Here is a 17,983-nt window from a genome sequence, read left to right on the forward strand (position 1 = left end):
TATAAATTATAAAGAAACTAGTTTTTGACAGGGCATGACCCATATTAAAACTTGACCTAGACATCATCTAGATACATCTTCTGACCAAGTTTGGTGAAGATCGGATGAAATTTTTGGGACAGACAGACCGACAGACAGACCAACAACCTGACTCCTATATAGCCCCCATTACCAGTAATGGGGGCATAACTTCAAGAAATACAACAAGATAACAAGTTTGTTACTATGACTACTTGCCTAATTGTTATTTTAATTCTGAAATAAGCACCCATTATTATCTCTACCTTTTCAATATTAAACGTGATGTCCCTCAAGGTTGGAGTGTCCACAAAAGTGACGTCTCCGTTGCCAGTATCAGTGGAATGTAACCTCTCATTCTCCTCCTGGCCAGGCCTGAATGGCTTACCTGACAACAGAGACGATATACAATAATTCCAAAATATTAAAGAACCCCTCCAAATATGTTCAAGTTGATTGAACTATTTAATGCTTTCCCTCTCAGAAGTTAAGTGAAAATGGCTTTTGCAAACAGCATAAAACCAGAACAGCCTGCAAGTAACTTGCAGTCTGTTCAGGTTTTATGCTGTTTGCTGCTAATCAGTATTTTGGGGTTAGATATATGAAGTCTTTTAAAAACTTGAATGTAGTAAGAATTGAATTGAATTAAATTTTCAAATGTACTACAAACGGGTCAAAATGCGTTTTTGAGAGGTGAAGGGTTAATAGCTCACACAAAATTATGCAAAGGTATGCTAGCCTCGTTTTGTTTAAAATGCTTTAAAAAATATCATCTTTTATTATGCAGTATAAAATACTAATATTTTTTCACAAAGAATATAATTACGGCATTATGTAATGATTGTTGCAAGTATTAAACTGTATGCTTCACATTGAGGAGTCACTATGTATTAACTTCATCCATATGCCGTTCTCATGAAAACACATTTATTTGCTGCATTTGAATTGATTGTTTTTCAATATGATGCATGTTTTTGTTTTACTTAAAACACAGGTTGTCATTGTTTATGTATGTTAATGACGATGAGCTTTATATGCTTCAATAAAAAAACAACTATTCTGATCCGTTCTGTGTATTTTATTGATGGCTAACAAAATTAAAAGAGCTTAATACCAAACAAATTCAAAATGTGTACATAGGACACTGTAGTACCCAATTAAGAATATTAAAGCCAATCGTAATCCCAATCCAAAGCAAAACATTTTAAATTTTAAAATTGTAAATTGAAGAGAAAAAAAGCTATGATGTAGTCCTGACAACTTTGCATTTGTTTTGGGCGGCTTAACCAGGACAAAGTTTATTGGTACCTAACCAACAGAGAACTTGTCACCCTGACCAAATGTACAGGAATGAACCGGTAATCCAACACAGACATGTGACTTGACCCATTTTACTGGTATGTAAATAAATAAGACTGGTGAGCCTGACCAAGTTTAATCGAGTGTAACCTAAAGCACACCAACAACACTAATCCAAAAATACTGCTGTGTAACCCAAATCATAATCGGGACCCTGAGCCAATATACTGGTCTGCAATATAAATCCGACTTGTGGCCCTGAATCAATTATAATGTATACATACTAAAACAAATTCACAACTAAGACCCAATGTCCTGCTATTCAGAATAATAGGGAATACATGTGACCTTGATCAATGTTCTTGTAACCAACCTAACAAACATTCAGGATCTTGACCAAATTAAGTGATACACGATCTACAGCAGATTCAAGACCCTAACCCTATAGATTGATGTGCCATAGTGGATATAGTATACAACTAGCGACCAGGAGGCTGCAGTTTCCATCACCACTGTGGAAGCGTTCTTTAGATCCCAACACATTAAGCACTGGTTCTACCCAGGAAACGGACTCTACAAGGTTTCAATTGGCCTGATTAGATGCAATCAAGCTAAAATAAATAGATTTAAATTGACCATTCTGTTTGCCTTTGCCGTTCTTGTCTGAATTCTTTACGGGTTCCTTGTCCCATCTATAAGTGGCATGGTTCATCACAACGGCGTATCTGTCATTGAACACCTGCCAGCGGTGTGGCTCCATCTCATCCATCAGAAGGATGTCCTGAAAACACAGAAATTGTATTAAAATGAGCATCGTTCTTGGAAAACTAGGTTTAATGCATGTGTGCCAAGTGTTGTCCCAGAGTTTAATGCATGTGTGCCAAGTGTTGTCCCAGAGTTTAATGCATGTGTGCCAAGTGTTGTCCCAGAGTTTAATGCGTGTGTGCCAAGTGTTGTCCCAGAGTTTAATGCATGTGTGCCAAGTGTTGTCCCAGAGTTTAATGCATGTGTGCCAAGTGTTGTCCCAGAGTTTAATGCATGTGTGCCAAGTGTTGTCCCAGAGTTTAATGCATGTGTGCAAAGTGTTGTCCCAGAGTTTAATGCATGTGTGCCAAGTGTTGTCCCAGAGTTTAATGCATGTGTGCCAAGTGTTGTCCCAGAGTTTAATGCATGTGTGCCAAGTGTTGTCCCAGAGTTTAATGCATGTGTGCCAAGTGTTGTCCCAGATAAGGCTTATTTGGAACAACACTTACTGCCTAGACTGGCTTTTTGTTTATAAGAGACTTCCTTAAAACCAAAAATTCCAAAAAGCGAAAAGTGTTGACCCTGTATAGCCTGTACGGACTACATAGGCTTATCTTGGACGAAACTTTATGAGCATGCATTAAGCCTGGTTTTTTTCAGAAAGAAGGCTTGTATAAACTTTACTCAAATGGTTGACCACAGGTTTGACCTTTTCCCTCTCAGAAGCAGAGTGGAAAAGGATTTATGCAATCATCATAAAACCAGAACAGCCTGCAATTTACTCGCAGTCTTTTAAGGATGTATGCTGTTTGGTGCTCATCAGTATCTTACAGTTGAAAATGAAGACTTTACAACTTAAATCTATTAGAAAAATCTTTTACATAATTTGATTTTCTAGTGGACAACAAATGGGTCAAAAAGCGTATCTGGGGGGGGGGGGGGGGGGGTAAAGCGTTAAAATTCAAACAATTAAATTGAAATTGAAGTCATGTTGACATCATGCCCTATGTTTGTGCTTATTCATACAACTGATGAAAGATTATGCTGAACTATGTTTAGAATTGAAATGATTATAATGCACACAAGCATTTACAAACAAATGAATAAAACATGTTTTTGGATATATCAAACTTCAAATACTTAAACATAAAAGTCCTTTTATTTACTCATTACTCAATTAAGCCAAGGAAGTTAAGGGCCTGAATTTAATTTTTAAAAGTCCCCCTAGCAATTGGGAGGTCAAAGGTTTGATCCCCACTGTGGCGCGTTCTGTAAATTCACCCCATTGACACCAAGTACTGGTTCTAGTCCCAGGAAACAAACTCAACAGTGTTTCAAATCAGCCTTAGCTTTTTTTTGCAATCAAGCTAAAATAATTAGGTTTAAATTAATTAAAAAAGCTCTGTACAGAAAATGTTAGTGAATTCCTTAAATTCATCAAATTCCTAATGTTTCTCTCTAATTTATGTTTAGCCTTTATATTTCTCATTAAAATGTTTAAAAGAACATATTTTAAGAAGAGCAATTATTTTCATATATTGTAGGCACAAAATATTGGATTTTGCAAATAAAATCTGATCTGATTAATTTTCACACAAAAATAATAAATCTGAATAACTCTTATCCAGCTGATAACTTTTAATCATCTTCAATTTAAGGATACATGTATCTTTTTTGGTTATTGACTTAAAAAAAATAGATATCCAAACAGGTGCACATTTTGTTTTTGTTTTGGATAAGATTTAGCCAAGGTATTTGACTTTGGTTATCTTTAGCCAAATAAGGTTATCTTTTGGGATTGGCTACAGTTTTACATATTTATACAATAGGCTACAGGAGGTCATGGGCCTGATCCCCAACATGAAAGCATTCTTCAGATCTCCCCAAAGTACACCAAGTACTGGTTCTACCCAGGAAACAGACTCAAGAATGTTTTAATAAGCCTTAGGTTTTCGATGCAAGCAAGCGTTAATAAATAGGTTTGAACTCAAAACTAGAAAGTAAAACCTCCAAGACTGACTTACCTTATATCTCTTAAAGGAGACCTTGGCATCAGCAACTGACTTCACAGCAAATGGGAGAACACCGAGGGTAAAACGCATTGAGTTCAGAACCGAGATAATCGTGAAAGCCTGAAAAAAAAGAACACTGAACATGTTTAGAAGCAAAAACTTGAAAAGAAGCATCATTCAAAGATAACAGGACTTAATGCATATGCTTAAAGTCTTGTCCCAGATTAGCTTGTGTAGTCCCACAAGTTAATCATTGGCGAAACTTGTAGCATTTAAAGGAAGTCTCTTCTTAACGAAAATCTTCTCAATGCGACATATGTCGTCCCTTATTAGCCTGTGCAGTGTGCACAGCAAATTGTGGGACGACATTTTACATACATGCATTAAGACCTGTTTTCCAAAATCAAGACTCATTTGTATAAAGATATTTCTTAAGATAATAAACCATTTTTAGACAAATATAGGGTTAGAAACCTTATGCAGAAACTTTTAAAGTAGAAAGCTGTCAGGAGGAGATATTGCTCTATAAGCCCTCGCTGGCTGCAGTTCTTTTCCTCAATCTTTCTCAGAATAAAAAAAAGTGTAATTTAAATGTTGACTACATGTTGAATATACACAAACCTGGACCACTCTCCAAAAACGTTTAGTGTGTGTATTTTTAAGAAATAGTAAACTCCACTGAGGTCCCTACGGCATTATAGTGACCAGCCCGGCAACCACAAACCGTATATGGACCGAAGCCGTAGGTCCATATACAGTTTGTGGCTGTATGGCTGGTCACTATAATGCCATTGGGACCGAAGTGGAGTTTACTATTTCTTATATTACACCGAAGAGTTTTCCCTTTACAATTGAACAGTGTTGTACGATTGTTTATGGTTTAGATCTAAAAGAGATAATTTCGCAGGAATAATGACGTCATTTCGTTAAAATTCGACGTCATTTTACATTAAAACAGTGCAAATTTAGTTGTGTGTAACCCCGAACGGTCCACATATAAAAATAGTGACTGGTCCGTATACTATTAGGCTCCTCTATCGCATTTTATAGACTGAAACCGGTCATATAGATATAGAAGGACCAATATCTCTGAGGTGTAATATTAAAGTTTATGAGGTCCTTCTGTTCATGATTTTGCGTTATGTGAGCAAACAGCACTCTGAGGACCCAGAGTGTGTACCAGCACTCTGAGGACCTGGGGCATGTAATAGCACTCTGAGGACCAGGAGTGTGTACCAGCACTCTGAGGACCCGTAGTGTCTACCAGCACTCTGAGGACCAGGAGTGTGTACCAGCACTCTGAGGACCCGTAGTGTGTACCAGCACTCTGGGAACCAGGAGTGTGTACCAGCACTCTGAGGACCAGGAGTGTGTACCAGCACTCTGAGGACCCGTAGTGTGTACCAGCACTCTCAGGACCAGGAGTGTGTACCAGCACTCTGAGGACCAGGAGTGTCTACCAGCACTCGGAGAACCCATAGTGTCTACCAGCGCTATGAGAACCCACTACGTCTACCAGCACTCTGAGGACCTGGGGCGTGTACCAGCACTCGGAGGACCAGGAGTGTGTACCAGCACTCTGAGGACCCGTAGTGTCTACCAGCACTCTGAGGACCCGTAGTGACTACCAGCACTTTGAGGACCAGGAGTGTGTACCAGCACTCTGAGGACCCATAGTGTGTACCAGCACTCTGAGGACCCGTTGTGTCTACCAGCACTCTAAGGACCCATAGTGTGTACCAGCACTCTGAGGACCCGTAGTGTCTACCAGCACTCTGAGGACCCAGAGTGTGTACCAGCACTCTGAGGACCTGGGGCGTTTACAAACACACTGAGGACCCGGAGTGTGCTCCAGCACTCCTATCTAATAAAATTACTAGACTCACAAAATTTAAGAAATTTTTTGAATTATTGCTATTTCCTGACAGGTATATAATTTTGTTGTAGTCTTGTGCTGTGGGGTAAAAACCTGAGCACCTAGGGGACACCCCACCTGTCTGGTATGGTGACTACCAACCAAAATTGCTCCTAGGTGAGAAGTGTGTACCAACAACTGTCTAAACCCGGCGGCCACCAAGACCAGGGCTTCAGTCTCACCAAATTAACTGATCTGTAGTATACACTAACCTATTACACTTTATATAACCTCAATCTGGGAAAATGGGGTTTAATGCAGGTGCATAAAGGTTTGTCCAAAATTAGTCAGTACACATGTTTAAATGAAGTATCTTCCTAGCAAAAATCCAGTCTAGGCAGAAAAAGTTATCCTGCAAGGCTTTTCAGGTATGACACTTTAAGCACATGCATTAAGCTCAGTTTTCCCAAGCTTGGCTCATAAATATGCATGCTCACAATGACTGGTGTGAGTTCATTCCCGGTAAGGACGTACGCCAGGAAGGTGAATATAGAGGCCATCACAGGAACTATGGGCGCTGTAGCGGTACTGATGCTCTGAACGTACGCACCCTTCTCCAGAAAGCGACGCTCCTCGGCGCGGATTGCTGAAGAGAAAATGGTCATATATATATGAGCCTTGTTCTGTCAAAAAAAACAACTTTATGCATGTACGTGAAGTGTCGTCCTAGGCCACACAGGCATATCAGGGACGACACTTTCCGCTTTTAAGGAAATGTTTTCATTATAGGATGCCTCTAGTATGAAAATCCTCTTTCTGCTAAATATTAAAATATTGTTAGTATGGTGCTCTGATTTGTTTGATTGGATTTTTTTACATGTATTTCATGCAGATGACGGCAGTCAATTCACCAAAAAGGTTGCAATGGTGTAGTAGATATGATGTCCACCTATGGATCGTTAGAACACATGTTCAATCCCCACTGTGGGAGCGTTCTTGCAATTTCCCCCATTGATACCAAGTTCTAGTCCCAGAACACATACTCGAGATTTAGGCTTTCTTTTCTATCGAGCTAAAATAAATAGGTTTAAACTAATTAACCCTTAGTTTGTTTTCAGAGTATCAGATTTTCACAACTATCTTACAAAAGTCTGTCACATGAGTTAGATTGCTTATTTTAAGGTCTACCTGGAATAGTCTTTGCAAATGACTTCTCCCTAAGTTAGACTGCTTATTTTTAGCTCTACCTGAAATAGTCTTGGCAAACGACTTCTCCCTAAGTAAGATTGGTTATTTTAAGCTCTACCTGAAATAGTCTTGGCAAATGACTTCTCCCTGAGTTAGACTGCTTATTTTTAGCTCTACCTGAAATAGTCTTGGCAAATGGCTTCTCCCTTAGTTAGACTGCTTATTTTGAGCTCTACCTGAAACAGTCTTGGCAAATGACTTCTCCCTAAGTTAGACTACTTATTTTTAGCTCTAGGTTACAATATACTAAATCCTTTTGGAGTGCAATGCTATACTCTCTAAAAACATGAACATCATTTCTTTGAAGACACGGTTCTCTGTAGGGTCACTTGCCATGACCTTATTTTAGTATATTTCTGTGTGCATGTGGCAGGGAAAACATTGTTGTTTACCAGAAATTCTTTTATCTGAAGATTGGAGACTACATAAGACTTTGACAGATGGCGGGAAACCCTCATGAACTGGATAGAAGCCGGTAAATAGATGGCCGTAAAACAGTGACTTTTGATTCGTGGCGAGTTCTTTCTTACATGTCGCGTGACCTTTTTTATTCTTTAAATCAATTGGGCTTGGAATGCTCTTTAAGAAAAGGTATGGTTATGGGGGTCTCTATGCGCAAAAGTTTGACTTTATTTTTTGTTGAAGTTATTGCTTTCACATTGAATTTGTGTAGGAAATCTTTTACTATATTGTGACCTCTACCTGAAAAAGTCTTGGCAAATGACTTCTCCCTGAGTAAGTTTATTTATTTTAAGCTCTACCTGAAATAGTCTTGGCAAATGACTTCTCCCTAAGTTAGATTGCTTATTTTTAGCTCTACCTGAAATAGTCTTGGCAAATGACTTCTCCCATGCATACATTTTAATCAACTTGATGCATGTAAGCAGCTCATTCATCATCCGCACCTGCAAATATATTAAAAGCCACGCTGTGGGAAAACCGGGCTTTATCCATGTGTTTAAAGTGTTGTCCTCCAATACCAGTGTTCTTGAACAATGAAAAGGAGAAAAGAGGATGAAGTTATATTGCATCATAAAATATGGTGCTTATAAAAAAATTGATTAATGCAGTCAGAACAGGCTAATCAGGGAGAACGCTTTCCGCCTTTATAGAATTTTTGTCAGGAAGAGAATAACTTAAAACTCAAAATTCCATAAAGGCTGAAAGTGTTCCCTGATTGGCCTATGCAGACAATACAGACTGTATTAATGAATTGTAATATGAATACCATATTTTATGAAGAAATTTTACTGCATCTGCATTTCTACTTTTAAACGTCTTAACAAGTTAATACAACATATAACAATGGTTTTACAAACTTTTCTTTTCCGAACCATATTTATAGGAGCTAAAAACTTCACAAACAGTGACGTGAAACTTCTTTTAAATACATGGCAAATCAAGCAGATCTGAAGACAAAGTGACTGAGAGTGATTATTGAATTTGGGGTTTTTGGACATCAACCAATTTTTTCAAATGTTCACTGCAGGCTAAAGCACTAATCATTTAAAACCAAACTTACCCTTTTGTCAGTTATCACAATACACCTTCGTCTGTAATAATTGGTCAAATGGGACACCAAGAACTGAAATCCATAAAGTTGCTAATTGATAATCAACATAACATATATGCCTTACTCAGGGAAAATGGAGTTTAATGCATGTGCACACAATTCACTTTTCACATATATGGTACTTTTTGGTTAAAAAGAAGTCTCTTCTTACAGGTAGCTAAAATCCAGTTTAGGGGAAAAGAGTTGACCCTGCTGCTTGCACAGGCTAATGTGGGACAACAATTGTTGCACATGCATTGAGCCCTGATTTGTCAGAGCGTGGCTCATATAGATCTATGAAAACCACGTAAACGTTCACAAATTAGGTCAACATACCTAAGTAATGAAGTCTTGGTAAACATAAACAATACATATAAACATTATTGACATCTGGTCATAAACTGTAATAAGTTTTATTGTTAACCAGGTTTTCCGAAGGAAAAAACTGGTTATTAGATTGGCGAATGCTGGCGGGCTGGTGGGCTGGCTGGCGGGCGGAGGGGTGGAACAAGTGTCCGCTCTCTAATTCAAGTTGTCTTCATCCTATCTTCACCAACTTGGTCTAATGTTGTATCTAGATATTGTCTAGGTCAAGTTCAAATATGGGTCATGCCGGGTAAAAAACTAGGTCACGGGGTCACTAAGTGCGTTTTTTAACATTCAGCATGGTGTCCGCTCTCTAATTCAAGTAGTTTTAATCAGATCTTCACCAAACTTGGTCAGAAGTTTTATCTAGATGATCTGAAAGCCAAGTTTGAACATGGGCCATGCTAGATCAAAAACTAGGTCACATGGTCACTTAGTACGTTTTACACATTCAGCATGGTGTCCCCTCTCTAATTCAAGTTGTTTTCATCCGATCTTCACCAAACTTGGTCAGATGTTGTCTCTAAATTATGTCTAGGTCAAGTTGAAACATGGGCTATGCCGGATCAAAAACTAGGTCACGATCAGTTAGTGCGTTTTTTAGTCGATCGGTCAGTCTGTTGGTCTGTCTGTCTGTCGGTCCAAAGGAAAAAAATGGTTATTAGATTGGCGAATGCGGGCGGGCTGGCGGGCGGGCGGAACAAGCTTGTAAGGGCCATAACTATGTCGTTCATTGTCAGATTTTAAAATCATTTGGCACATTTGTTCACCATCATTTGAGGGTGTGTCGCCCGAAAGAATTACGTCGATATCTCCAAGGTCAAGGTCACACTTTGAGTTCAAAGGTCAAAAATGGCCATAAATAAGCTTGTCCGGGCCATAATTATGTCATTTATTGTCAAATTTTAAAATCATTTGGCACATTTGTTCACCATCATTTGACGGTGTGCTGCGCGAATGAATTACGTCAATATCTCCAAGGTCAAGGTCACATTGAGTTCAAAGGTCAAAAATGGCCATAAATGAGCTTGTCCAGGCCATAACTATGTCATTCATTGTCAGATTTTAAAATCATTTGGCACATTTGTTCACCATCATTTGACGGTGTGTCGCGCAAAAGAATTACGTAGATATCTTCAAGGTCAAGGTTGCCACCACTAAAAATAGATTGATTTTGAAACAAGGGGGGTGATTTTGAAACAAGGGGGGTAACTGTGATGAACAATCAGTACCAATGCACATTTTGAGTTGTAGTTGTTTCCTTTTATCAGACCTTTTTTTTATTGAAAACCTGGTTTTGTGACAATTTTGTCCCTTGTTTTAATATGGATTAGAGGTGATCAATGCAGACAGACGGTGAAATTAAAATACAAGTATATAACACAATCATAATAAATAATTATACACAAATATACATTATTTTTTAACAACCTAATCCACTATCACTCATCATTCAGTTGCTTCAACACTGAAGATACAATATAAATCCTCAACAAGAACGAGTCACTGTGACCTTGACCTATCTGCCAGTCATGATCAATGTACCTATGAAGCTTCATGATCCTAGGCGTTAGCATTCTTGAGTTATCATCCGGAAACCATCTGGTGGACAGACGGAGACCCCACCACAACAGTACATAATATAATCTGCAAATGTAGTCCTAAACTGCATCCAAGAACGAGTCACTGTGACCTTGACCTTTGACCTAGTGACCTCAAAATCAATAGGGGTCATCTGCCAGTCATGATCAATGTACCTATGAAGTGACATGATCCTAGGTGTAAGCGTTCTTGAGTTATCATCCTGAAACCATCTGGTGGACGGACGGAGACCACAACAGTACAAAATATAATCTGCAAATGTGGTCCTAAACTGCATCCAAGAACGAGTCACTGTGACCTTGACCTTTGACCAAGTGACCTCAAAATCAATAGGGGTCATCTGCCAGTCATGATCAATGTGCCTATGAAGTTTCATGATCCTAGGCGTAAGCGTTCTTGAGTTATCATCCGGAAACCATCTGGTGGACGGACCGACCGACGGATTGACCGACATGTGCAAAACAATATACCCTCTCTTCTTCAAAGGGGGGCATAAAAATCTATTATCATGTGTATAATAATACAGAAACGATCATATTTATGCTAGAAACAAATCTACTGAAAGCATTGTATTGCCAATCCACAAAAAGTTCTTATAGCAATTAAAGAGTATGGTCCGATAAGCCTTGGCATGTGAATCAAGCGCGCTGGAAGCATGAAAGGGGAAATGAAGAATGTTTGAAGTCTAACCATAAATGGATAGAATAAGACGAACATTCTGACTGTAACAAAGGCCCAGGGTCGAATAAGCCCCAGCAAGTGAATCAGGCCTATGGGAAGTACTGAGAGGGGCAAATGTATAATATTTAAAAAAGACTCACCATGAATGGATAGAATGCGACAAATGTTCCTACGGTAACAAAGGCCCACGGCCCAATCAGCCAGAGCATGTAAATCAGGCCAGCTAGAAGCACTAAAGGTCCGGGCAACATGAGAGGACCGATAACCACAGCATCAAATATCCTCTGAGCATCGTTGTTTAGTAAGTTCACTAGCTGGAATAGCAATCATTTAGTAAGTTCAGTAGCTGGAATACCCATCATTTATTAAGTTCACTATATGGAAGAGCAATCATTTATTAAGTTCACTAGATGGAAGAGCAATTTAGTAAGTTCATTTGCTGGAATACCATTAAGTAAGTTCACTAGATGAAAGAGCAATCAGCTTTCATTTTCACTGATTTTTCTTCCTTGCAGTGTTTTTTTTTTGTTTTTTCACCATTTTGGGAATAGGGCCAGGTCCCTATGGATAGAGAAAATTTGGGGTTCAATCAGTGTTGTTGTAGTTCTGCTTAAAAATGCTTCAAAATTGAGAATACAAGTGTATTCACTATTTTAATTACTAATGTTGAACTTACATTGTATATGGATGGGAGTTAACAAATTATTGAGATCTAAAATGGGAGGAAACCTTCCACTGGGAATTTTTAGCTCCCATTTGGGAAAAACATTGTTCCATTGGGAATGTGGCCGATTACTGGAACCGATTTTTAATGAAAAAAATGACTTGCATACGGAATAGTGCTTACTGATTTGGAAAAAATGTATTATGCCATTCAGTTAATGAATAATATATAAAGTAGTCTAATTTTACTTTGTTTGTCAATAAGCTTTTAGAATTTTATTGGTGACAGAAAATGTAATATTAGTGAAAATATATATTTTTTAGCAAAGTGAAAAGTAACAATAATCTCTTTATAATGTATTGTCCTCATAATTAAATGTTCTCAATCCATGACAATTTAAGATATTTTATAGCTTACAACCAAACTATGAATCTCAAATACATTGTGGATTGAGTTGTTCAATATTTTAAAATGTTTCATCCAAATTGCAGAAGTTGAACCATTTTTAGCATACACTTGTAAATCATGGTTACTTTACTAAACTAATAACATCTCTACCTCCCCAACTGTTTTGTCTCCAAGATTTCTTAATCTTAGCACTTTCTGGTATAGTAACCCCATAGTGGCCCCGCGAACACGAACGCCTAAATGTGAAAAACATCTTAATGTAGAAACACATAATGGTAATGACTTGCATTCTGGGAAAACTGGACTTAATGCATGTGTATCAGGGATGATACTTTCCGCCTCCACTGGATTTTGGCTAAGAAGAGACTTTATTTAAACCAAAAATACCATAAAAGCAGAAAGAGTTGTCCCTGCTTAGCTGGTGTGGACTGCACAGGCTAATCTGGGACAAAAATTTACCCGTATGCATTAAGCCATGTTGTCCCACAGCAAGGATCCAATATATGATATACTTTAATGTTGAAGAACATTGACATCTTATAAGGTCTTATTGACCGTATTTCCCCTCAGTTATGATAGGTGCATGTACGATAACAGTATGTGTTTCCTCTTTTTAGGATGATTGATCTATTACTAATGTTTAGGTGATTCAAGTTTCTTGCAAATAAATACAATTCCAAAATTGTCAAAAAAGAGCAGTTTTATGGCCAATTTGACATTTGACCTCTCAGTGTGACTGATTTTAAGAGGTTGGTAGACAAGGGGTAAACACAACAAGATTTTTCCGAATAGTGGTAATTTGTGGTAATTGCACTATGAATAACAAAGTTGCAGTCCTTACAATCTGTTTTATGTCTGAATTTGACTTTTGACCTCAAAGTCTGACCTTGACCTTTGAAGAAGAGAGTAGGAGGTTACATATTGTCTTATGAAGACTTACATTTGTGCCAAACGTTTTTTTAAATCCATCAGTATAATAGGCAAAGTTGTCAGGGATATTCAAGCAGTTTTATTGCCAAATATTACATTTGACCTCTAAGTTTTACCTTAACCTGTGAGGAAGGGCAACATGTGTTAAACGTGACACTTTGTGTTATGGTGTTAACATCTATACTAAATAATTTCCAAAGGATTTTTTGTATTGCTCTATGGCCAAATTAAACATTTATCTATATGTTGAACCTTGACCTTTGAGGTAAGGAGGCAAGCGCTGCACATGACAGGTTGTCTTGTGATGGTAATAAGTTGTGATATGTTTTTTTAATACCTGCCATATATGGCAAATGTTTGGCTCTTTTATGGACAACTATAACCATTTACCTCAAAGTGTGACCTTGATCATTGAGATCGGAAGATGTGTGTTTCACGCAACACATTGTCTTATGGAGGTTGTCATTTCAAAAATTTATATTTCAAAATCAATCAAAACATTGCAAAGTTATGTCTGAGATATTAATGTTAAAGCTCTTTTGGAAAAAAATATTTTGACTTCTTAGTTTGGCCTTGACCTTTGAGTTAAGCAGATGGGCAATGCACACAACATATCGTCTTATTGTGGTTGAATATGACATTTGAGTCTGGTTATTTCAAAATCAATGTATATACAGCAAACTCATTGCTGACACAGGAAGCTTTGCACAGACAGATGTCAATTTACATTTATTTTCTCAATAAGAGTAAATAAATCCTGGGACCTTGTTTTAACCCCATTGTGGTACAATCTGTGCTCAGGTTAGCCATGGCCTAGATCTGCCTTTATTGTACAAACATACAACTAATGCATCAATATGTAACACATTAAGCCTAGGACAGTCAACATAGGACACTGGACTAAAAACACAGATGCCCTTGACATTTTCACTGCCCGGCATTGTGCACAATACAAGAATTAAGTAACATGGAATCTCTAGCAACATTATCCAGATAAATATTCTTGTACACATGCGCTTATCATTTACTTAAGGCGATTTCACATGCTATACATTTTCATCACTCTCGCATTTTATCTTTATAGTAACCAGTACATGCTGCACAAGTTCAAAATCATACAAAACAACAAGCAAAGTCAATGAAATAATTTTCAATGTGAATTTACATCAATGTGCAAAATACACTTGTACAACATAAGACATACCGGTTGTATAGTTATAATACCAGGCTAGTGCAAAGAACAGTGCCCGGCCCAGTTCCATCGCACCTAGGGCAACCACAAGTCCAATCCCCAACTTGGTATCAAGGTTGCCCGAGTTCAGATGTGACAGAAGACGATGAAGAATGAATGCCTGCAGAGAGAGGGATTAACAAACAATTATTGAGATTTGATCCGGGAAAACTGGGTTTAATGCATGTGCGTAAATTGTTGTCCCTTTATAGCCTGTGCAGTCTGCACAGCTAATCAGGGGTGACACTTTCTGCTTTAATTTTATATTTTGTTTAAAGGAAGTCTATTTTACCAAAAACATCCAATTAAGGCACAAAGTTTTGTCCCTGAAAGGCTGTGCAAACTGCACCAGCTAATTGGAGACAACAATAAAAGCACATGGATATGGTGTCCGCCTTGCGACCGGGAGGTCACGGGTTGGATCCCCACCGTGGGATGCGTTCTTTAGATTCCCCCAAAGACACCAAGTACTGGTTCTAGGCCCAGGAAACGGACTCGAGAGCGTTTATATAAGCCTAAGGCTTTCGACGCAATCGAGCTAAAATAAATAGGTTTAAACTAATAAAAGCACATGCACATGTGCTAAACTTTAATAACACTGTTCTAACAGATGTAACATTATTTTGCCATCATTATCATAAATACTTAAATAATAATAAACTTGATAAAAACACAACATTGTTTTTGATTCCATTTGTTCTCTTTATAATTTTTTTTACAAATAAACATTTAAGAATTAATACACTGTTTGACAACAATTGACACAATTATTCCAAATTAATATTAAGATTTACATCAATAGAGATTATCAGAGCCAATCCAACCTTTGACAATAAGTTTATAATAGCTATTCCAAATACCAAAAAGTTTTATTGAGACTTGAATAAATAAATGCTCATGTTAGAATCAATACACTGTTAGAAAATAATTAATAGTGTATGTTACTTAACCCTTTCCCACTCAGAAGCAAAGTGAAAATGGCTATATGCAAACCGCATAAAACCAGAACAGCCTGCGAGTAACTCGCATGCTGTTAAGGTTTTATGCTGTTTGCTGCTTATCAGTATCTAAGAGTTGGAAATGAAGCTTTTAAAACTTGAATCTAATAAAAAAGGTATTTAATTAAATGCAACTTTCTAAGGGACTACAAATGTGTCAAAATATGTATCTAAGTGGTTAAGGGTTAATGATCTTTTCAGTTAAATCTTTACCCTGGACGGAGACCGTGCCGAGCATTAAAAACATACAGTAAAATCATTGTTATTTATCCCATCATCAGACTTGCATTGTAAAAATAAACCACTGTGGAATATATTTTCCTTTATTTCGGTTATGCTGAAATATAGCTGTCACGCGCAGACTCTTATATCAGTCATGTGTGGAGGATGGTCATATTACTCGGAAACAACTATAAAGTAATCATTTTTTAGTAAAATCGAATCATATTCAACAAAACAAGCAATTTGATACCAAGATGTAATATATGTTAAACAAAAAATGCAACACTAACAGCAAAAAAATACAAATATTAAGTGCACGTGCTCATGACGTCATTATTAATACGTCAAACGACACAAGTCATATTCTTTCACCCTAAAGCTGCAGGTTTTTAGTAATGTTTTCATTATTTCTTTAAAATCTGGGACGTAGAGGTATGATAAACAGAACAAGAGCTGTCTCCATAGGATGACATATGCCCCCAATAAACGCTTTGATAGAAGTTATTGAAATGCACTAAGTGACCCCGTGACCTAGTTTTTGATCCGGCATGACCCATATTCGAACTTGACCTAGATATTGTCTAGATACAACTTCTGACCAAGTTTGGTAAAGATCGGATGAAAAGTATTTGAATTAGTGAGCGGACACAAAAAGTGTGACAGACTGACAGACGGACAGTGCGAAAACTATATACCCCCTTTTCTTCGAAAGGGGGCATAAAAACAGGTTAGTGCCTGATCTTTTTGTAATATAAGCTCAGCACGAATAAAATAATAAAACAATGTTTACTCAAATAACTTTGGGATTTTCCGTGTAGTTCTATTTTCCTATTCTATTTTGAAAGAAATAATTGACGACTAAGAAAATTAATGGGATAAATCGAATACTAGGACGGTGCCGAATAAAGCGAAGTTTATTTTGCGAGGCTTAGGAAATCTGAACCGCGAGCCTTGGCTATATGTGGGACTTAAAAGTTTGTTGATTGCGTTGGTTGACAATTCCACAAATTCAATAAAAACATATGAACCTTGCACTGTGAAAAGGAGCTTAATGCATGCGTGTAAAGTGTTGTCCAAGACTAGCCTGTGCAGTCCGCACAGTCTTATCAGGGAAGACACTTTCCGCCTAAACTTGATTTTTGCTTAGTAGATAATTTCTTGAATTGAAACATATCATAAGAGCGGAAAGTGTTGTCCCTGACTAGCTTGTGCAGACTGCAAAGGTTAATCTGGGACCACATTTTACGCACATGCATTAAACCCCCTTTTCACAGAGCATGTCTCACATCAGAAAAATGACTGAGGTAAAGTCCTTTTTTTTTCCAAATTCAGAAATCCACTAATTTAAAGTCTTGATTGTACAATAGTGTTGTTTCAGAGTTTTCAGATAACTGCTGAGTGAAGAGTACTATTATTTTTAGGCCCATAGGTCAATTATATTTAACCCTTTGCATGCTGGGAAATTTGTCGTCTGCTAAAATGTTGTCTGCTGAATTTGTAAAATAAGCATTTTCTTCATTTTTTTCAAAGAATACTATCAGAATAGCAAACAGTTTGGATCCAGATGAGACGCCACGTTTTGTGGCGTCTCATCTGGATCCAAACTGTTTGCAAAGGCCTTTAAAATTCGGTTCCCGCACTGAAAGGGTTAACATGTCAGCTGGATTTGATTGACAAGTGTATTTCATCTTTTCGCATCATAGCAAAGTAAAAATTATGGAGGGATTGTTAATATGTATTTAACAATGGGAAACAACTTGCAATTAGGTAACTTTAAGAAACCAAAGTTGGACAAAATGTGATAAAATACTACACAATATATGAAGTGTAGGTGGCAGACCGGTGCTGGAGTAAGGGAGATAGAGAGGTACTGGAGTTAGGGAGATGAGAGGTACTGGAGTTAGGGAGATGAAGAGGTACTGGAGTAAGGGAGATGAGAGGTACTGGAGTTAGGGAGATAGAGAGGAACTGGAGTTAGGGAGATGAGAGGTACTGGAGTTAGGGCGATAGAGAGGTACTGGAGTTAGGGAGATGAAGAGGAACTGGAGTACAGGAGATGTTGGAGTTAGGGCAATGGAGAGGTACTGGAGCTAGGCCAATGGAGAGGTACTGTAGTTAGGCCAATGGAGAGGTACTGGAGTAAATTTTGTTTG

The 17,983-nt window shown here is 37.8% G+C and overlaps 1 protein-coding gene across 7 annotated transcripts in view; it reads right to left on the minus strand.

Moving 5' to 3' along the window:
* The window catches only part of LOC127833431 (ATP-binding cassette sub-family C member 5-like), an 80,358-nt gene that overhangs the window by 47,878 nt on the left and 14,497 nt on the right, over positions 1 to 17,983 (minus strand). For 5 of the 7 annotated variants that reach the window (XM_052358695.1, XM_052358689.1, XM_052358690.1 and 2 more), the window contains 9 exons: positions 14,584 to 14,731; positions 12,600 to 12,685; positions 11,518 to 11,691; positions 8,699 to 8,761; positions 7,997 to 8,081; positions 6,426 to 6,574; positions 4,086 to 4,193; positions 1,948 to 2,098; positions 285 to 406 (listed from right to left, as the gene is read on the minus strand). In XM_052358695.1, coding sequence (XP_052214655.1) covers positions 285 to 406; positions 1,948 to 2,098; positions 4,086 to 4,193; positions 6,426 to 6,574; positions 7,997 to 8,081; positions 8,699 to 8,761; positions 11,518 to 11,691; positions 12,600 to 12,685; positions 14,584 to 14,731 — 1,086 coding nt within the window. The remainder of the gene's footprint in view (positions 1 to 284; positions 407 to 1,947; positions 2,099 to 4,085; positions 4,194 to 6,425; positions 6,575 to 7,996; positions 8,082 to 8,698; positions 8,762 to 11,517; positions 11,692 to 12,599; positions 12,686 to 14,583; positions 14,732 to 17,983) is intronic. The other 2 variants (XM_052358693.1, XM_052358692.1) reach the window with 2 other exon arrangements.

Source organism: Dreissena polymorpha, chromosome 6 (genome assembly GCF_020536995.1).
Source record: "Dreissena polymorpha isolate Duluth1 chromosome 6, UMN_Dpol_1.0, whole genome shotgun sequence".
NCBI lineage: Eukaryota > Metazoa > Mollusca > Bivalvia > Myida > Dreissenidae > Dreissena > Dreissena polymorpha.